Here is a 6,384-nt window from a genome sequence, read left to right as displayed (position 1 = left end):
ATTGATTTTCTTGATTACCAGTAGCTGAATACTATTAAAAATAAACTTTGACTGAAATTTCTATTTTTTAGTTAAACAGGAAGTACGCTCGGTTAGTTAAATAAAAAGGAACAAGAATAAAATTGCTCCTTCTAGTTTTCTGTTCTATTCTCATTCTTTTTAATTCTTTCGACAAGAAAGAATGCGGATTATTGAGCGAATCTCTACTGAGAATAAGCACTCACATATGAATTATGATACAAAAATCATAAACGATCGTGGCAACATTAAAAATAATATTTTTAAGTGAACTTAGTTTAAAACTATAAATGCCTATAACGTGACAGCCGCTATCATTTTTTTTTCCCATCGAAGGTTTTCCTTTTTGGTTTGTCCAGGTCAACGCTTATGTGAAAAGAGATTAGTTTTTTATTACATGTAGTTGTCTAAAATCTAACAAAGTATGGATTGATATTTGAAAATATATTTAAACAATCTATTACAATCCAATTACACTACACTGATTTTGTAATTTTCTATTACCATGTCGGTCCTTGTTGAGACAATCTCTATACAAATTCCTTCTCAAGACCGAATTATTTATTCAGAAAATACACTAAACGAGGAGAGGTTGCGATTTCTATGAATTAGCGCATTGGATGCTTGATTGGAAACTAGCAAAATTGCAAAAGAAGATGCAAAAATAGACACAACTCACATGTCAAAGTGGACGGAAAATGAAAAAACAATCCAGCCATCTTAAAAGCAAGCAGCAGACTATTAGTAAATTTAGTGTTTGTAAGGGAACAAGAAGAATCAAAGACGGTGGTATAAATTAAATTATAACGGCTATTTAGATAATTGTAAAATTATTTTCACGTGACCTATATGTTACGGGTTCAAACTGTAGAAATAACCACTAATGCTTGTATTAAAGTAGACACTCTACATCGATCATATCCAAGAGGAATGCGGGTTTTCTCCGATCGAACTCTGTGTGAATGCAAAATCCTTCGTACACCAAATTGCCTTTTTTACTAGATACCAAAGCAGAATGAAACACAAGCAAAAATAGGCACTAGAGAAACCAATACGAAAGTGCAGCCTTTTTAAACAGTATACTTTAAATTCAACAAATTGTCCCACGCCTTTGTTATGCGTAATGTATTTTGTGCTATTCAGCCCACCCACAGGCCATAGCCATATATATCGATCACTATCACATGAAATAAGACTCAAAAGCAATTACCTTTCCTTTAACATCACCTTTTATTTATAAGGAAGAATAACCACATAGATTTCTCATTCTCATTCAACTTCATCCTATTAGTTTCTTAGTAGCAATCGACGACCTTTTGGTTGTTAAAAGCTTCATTCTTGATTTCAAGCAGAACTAATTATAGTTATGGCATCATCTTCTTTTGCTCTTCCTTCTCTTAAGCTACAATTCCCCCCACATAAATCATCATCATCATCTCGTAACAAGTACTCATCCTCTCTTCGGCCTATTAAATCTTCGGTGTCTGAAAAGCCACCTTACATTTCGTCTCCAGGGACTTCTCCGATCCAATCTAAACCTACAAAACTCCCGATCCGAAAAGTCCCTGGAGACTACGGGCTACCATTAGTCGGTCCGTGGAAGGACCGACTTGATTTCTTTTACAATCAAGGTAGAGATGAGTTTTTCAAATCTCGAATTCAGAAACATCAGTCTACTGTTTTTCGAACCAACATGCCACCTGGTCCTTTCATTTCCTTCAATCCCAACGTTGTCGTTTTGCTGGACGGCAAAAGTTTCCCCACCCTTTTTGATACTTCTAAAGTCGAGAAAAAAGATCTTTTCACCGGCACTTTTATGCCTTCTACTGAGCTTACTGGTGGTTACCGTGTTCTCTCCTATCTTGATCCTTCTGAACCAAATCATGCCAAATTAAAGAAACTCATGTTCTTTCTCCTTTCATCTCGACGCAATGAAGTAATCCCAGAATTTCACAACAGCTATTCCGAGCTTTTTGAGACACTAGAAAATGACTTAGCCACTAAAGGAAAAGCTGGGTTAAACGCAGCAAATGATCAAGCAGCATTTAACTTTCTTGCTCGATCTTTTTACGGAGTTAATCCGTTAGACACCAATCTTGGAGCTGATGGACCTAAGTTAATTGGCAAATGGGTGTTGTTTCAGCTTCATCCTTTGCTAATTCTTGGCCTTCCTAAAGTTCTTGAAGATCTTGTCCTTCATACTTTTAGGCTGCCTTCTGCTTTAGTGAAAAAAGACTACCAAAGATTGTACAATTTCTTCTACGACAACTCAACTTCCATTCTTGATGAAGCTGAAAGAACTGGTATTTCACGTGAGGAAGCTTGTCACAATTTGCTATTTGCAACGTGTTTCAATTCTTTTGGAGGGATGAAAATATTTTTTCCCAATATGTTGAAATGGATTGGTCGAGCTGGGGTTAAACTCCACACTCAATTAGCTCAAGAGATTCGGTCAGGCATTAAATCAAACGGTGGAAAGATCACAATGGGTGCAATGGAAAACATGCCATTAATGAAATCTGTAGTTTATGAATCCCTACGTATTGAACCGCCAGTGACATCACAATACGGCAGAGCAAAACGTGATATGGTGATTGAATCCCACGACGGAGCATTTGAGATTAAAGAAGGTGAGTTACTATATGGGTTTCAACCATTTGCAACTAAGGACCCGAAAATTTTTGACCGGTCTGAAGAGTTTGTAGCGGACCGGTTTATTGGAGAAGAAGGGGAGAAGTTATTGAAACATGTGTTGTGGTCTAATGGACCGGAAAATGAAAGCCCGTCAATAAATAACAAGCAGTGTGTAGGAAAAGATTTTGTGGTTTTGGTTTCAAGGTTGTTGTTGGTTGAATTGTTCATGAGATATGACTCGTTTGAGATTGAGGTTGGTGCTTCTCCTTTAGGTGCTTCTATTACCTTAACGTCTTTGAAAAGAGCCAGCTTTTGATCGGACAAAGTTACCTAGTATTTATGCGGGTAAAAGGTACTATCAGATATTCAATGAAATTAGTTGAGACGCACAAGTTATCGGACAAAGTTATTTCATATTTGTGCTGAAAAAGCATATATCCAATTAACTTTAGTAAATATGTTTGTACTAGTATTACATAATTTTCTATTGGGGTTTAGAAGCCATCCTTTTCAGGTTCTTTAATGGATAGGTAACCAATTTGAATTGGTTGTGAGTGTAGGTGGGGACAGCTTATGTGTTTCATTTAATGTCCCACTATGAATAAGTTGTATAGTGTATTTAATTTTGGGACTTTTTGTGGTTTTGTTAGAAATTGGAATATATATAACCATTTTGCTATTGTCAATATCATTTTTTCTGTTCTCGAAAAACACATTAGTCATTTTATGACCTCACAGGTTCAACCTATACTATATATGAATAATGTACTCCAGTATTTATTATGGTCTCACTCTCAGATGTTCATCTTAGTATTGAGTAATATTTTTAACTCTTTCTTGAATAGTCATGTCATGTGACGTAAAGATCGACTACTGAGATTCAGCCGGAAGTAATTTTTTAATATAAATATTATAAACTGTTCTAATGGAATTATTTTCTATGTCGTACTCATTTGACAAAATATCTAGAGACTTGGCCCATAAGTGAATGACGTTTGAGAAAGTGTTGCTTTTGGTAGATTACAGTGGATTCAATATGAAGTTGACCTTTTCCAAACACTCGGATTTTGAATTTAAGAAATAGGTCCAATTTTTTTGTTTGACCTTCGATAGAAGTTCTCTAATATCTTACTAATAAAATCCTTGTTTATTAGTACTAGTTATTATGCCAATGTTTTTACATTTAATAAAATTTGGCTTGGTTAAGCTTTGCTATAAACATATTTTACTACACACGCACGGCTTATTCATATCAAAGTATTCTTTATTATAGTTTTTTCTCCGTGATCACAATTTGAACTTTTGGAATGAGACAGAGGCCGTTCAAAATAATGCATTCTTCATTCTTTGTTCAAAGATAATCGTTCAAACTAGAATATCTAGTCGTTTGAACAAGAAATAGATTCAAATTAACTCACTTTCACTCAATGATCTCATAAAGCATAATTACTGTTACGGCGCTTTAAAAGATTTATTGGAAGGGCGACATAAGACTAAGTAACCGATGTCCGTATGGTTATTATCCGCCAACTGGGGTCCTCTCCGTAGGCTAGACTAGACTGTCAGTGCTGTACGGAAAAATCAATGTCAAAAATAATTGAGAGAACAGAAAAGAGATTGCGAATGAAAGAAAGCTTGGTTGCATTAATGAACGCTATTACAGAAAGACAGCACGGTGTCGAGGAGGAGAGATACCAGTACAAAGAATTGTTTGCTTGCTAGAAAGTTTGATTCCTTGATCCCCCCTAATAATGCTTACAAAAATAAACCAAAGTTACAGGAGTTGACCTAACTAAGCTAGAGAGACATAGTGGAAATACATGAAGTAAAACTACTTTATATTTACAATGAAAATGGCATAGATTCCTACAAGGTAGAAGCAGGTCCGTTGGAAGCAACCTTATCTTTAGCAACAGAGTCTACGCGTGCGGCGCTGTTGGCATCTCTTTGCGGCTGGCGCTGGCGAGGGCTATCGGTGGGGCGACATAGGCACATGCGCGCTTGTCACTTGGCACGGCCAAGACCACGGGGCCGTCCATGGCGCTAGGTGTTGGGAGGCTTGCTAGGACACCATGGGGCGTGTCCAAGGGGTCGTGGGGCATGGCTGGAAAACCGCTCATGATATTCTCCCTCACCTGAGTTGGCGACGTCCTAGGCGCCTTACTTGCAAGATAATCATCGATCAGGCTCTTGTAGGCTTTGAGGTTTGTTCCCTGATAAGTAGGAATTTTGACAGCTTATTTACTCTCTTTTACTTGCGTTTTAGCTCAAAAATACCTAAAGGTATTCCCGAGAACTAATGAAATGTGCTTTCGTGCAGGAATATTGGGAAACGAGCCAAAGAAGTCAAAATCTACTCATAAAGGAGTCAAAAGTGGACAATGACCAAAACATGGCAAAAAGACCCATAGTGGGCCGCACAATACTGTGTGCGGCCGCAAAACAATGAAGGTGCAATGCCAGATTTCCTTCAGAGTATGCAGACCGCAAATTATTGTGCGGCCGCAGAAGAGGAGATTCAGAGAGTTTGTTTTTGGGCAGGCTGAAGATATGCGTACCGCACCATAATTGTGCGGCCGTAGGAAGTCAAGTGCGACCGCACTCACAATTATGCAGTTCGCAGAAGAGGAGAATCAGAGAGCCATGTTCTAGTCCAAGTTCAAGTGTGCGGCCGCACTCAGAATTGTGCGGTCCGCACAATCAAATGAAGTGGGGCCGCATCCAACTTTTATGCGACCGCAGAAGGCCAGTTGACCAGTCAAACTCAGAGTGCAGACCGCACAACCTCCGTAAGGGCATTTTTGTCAGATATTTTCAGCTTAGTATAAATAGAACTTTTTGTCATTTTTAGGGTAAGTTGTATCAGGGGAAAAGCACCTGAGCCGTTTTCTTTACTGTTTTGAGTAATATTGTACTAGATTAGCTTCTAAACATTAGATTTTCTTTCCCTAATCAATTATTATGCATTCTATCTTAATTTCTTCTTTAAGATCTGCATTTTTCATGAGTAGCTAAATTTCTAGGTAGGATTGTGGCCCAACCCTAGTGTGGGTACTTAATGAGTGTTTGATTTAGAGCTTGTTTGTGATTGGGTTAGTGATATTTAGCCTAGTTCTTGCTTGAATTCAAGAATTAATGGTTGCAAAAATTGATTCATGCCTTATTGACTTAGTCTCTACTTGAGAAAGAGAGACTAAGTCTAGGAAAACCTGGCTAACAAGAAATTGGGGTGAACTCAAGAAATTGATAGCCCCAATTAAAGGGTCAAATCTAGAGATAGTAAGACCCGACTTGAGCATATATCACTTGTTTTGTGCAATACTCATTTGGACTTGAGAAATCCAAATTGGGAAAAATCACTCAAATTATCGAGAGGTATAGAGTGGGTAATTGCGTGTGATTGCTATATTACAACCCCGACTAATCAAACTTGACCTAGAATTTACAACCCATTAGGTAACCACCTAGGTGGAAGTCACGACCCTAGATCTTTTATCATTTGAAAAACAATCAAAATCAAAAATATTGTTTCTAGTTTTATAATTGTAATCAATAGCTTAAAGTAGAGGTAGAAACAACAAACAAGAATGTTGAAGTGTAATTTGAGGCACATCATACAATTTCACTAAATATATACCTAATCCCAATTCTAACTCCCTATGGATTCGACCTTGACTTGCGTGGGGTTTTTTATTATTGCTTCGACCGCCTCATTACCTGTATTTGTGGTGT

The 6,384-nt window shown here is 37.5% G+C and overlaps 1 protein-coding gene across 1 annotated transcript; it reads left to right on the top strand.

Annotated features, from left to right (window-relative positions):
• Nucleotides 1-1,029: 1,029 nt before the first annotated feature.
• LOC109238935 (allene oxide synthase 1, chloroplastic) lies at nt 1,030-3,340 on the top strand. The gene has a single exon (XM_019405433.1). The coding sequence runs from the start codon at nt 1,385-1,387 to the stop codon at nt 2,966-2,968; it is 1,584 nt and encodes a 527-aa protein (XP_019260978.1). The 5' UTR covers nt 1,030-1,384; the 3' UTR covers nt 2,969-3,340.
• The last annotated feature ends 3,044 nt before the right edge of the window (nt 3,341-6,384 follow it).

This window comes from Nicotiana attenuata, unplaced genomic scaffold (genome assembly GCF_001879085.1).
Source record: "Nicotiana attenuata strain UT unplaced genomic scaffold, NIATTr2, whole genome shotgun sequence".
NCBI classification, from domain to species: Eukaryota; Viridiplantae; Streptophyta; class Magnoliopsida; order Solanales; family Solanaceae; genus Nicotiana; species Nicotiana attenuata.
This window is presented reverse-complemented; position numbering and strand designations above follow the sequence as displayed.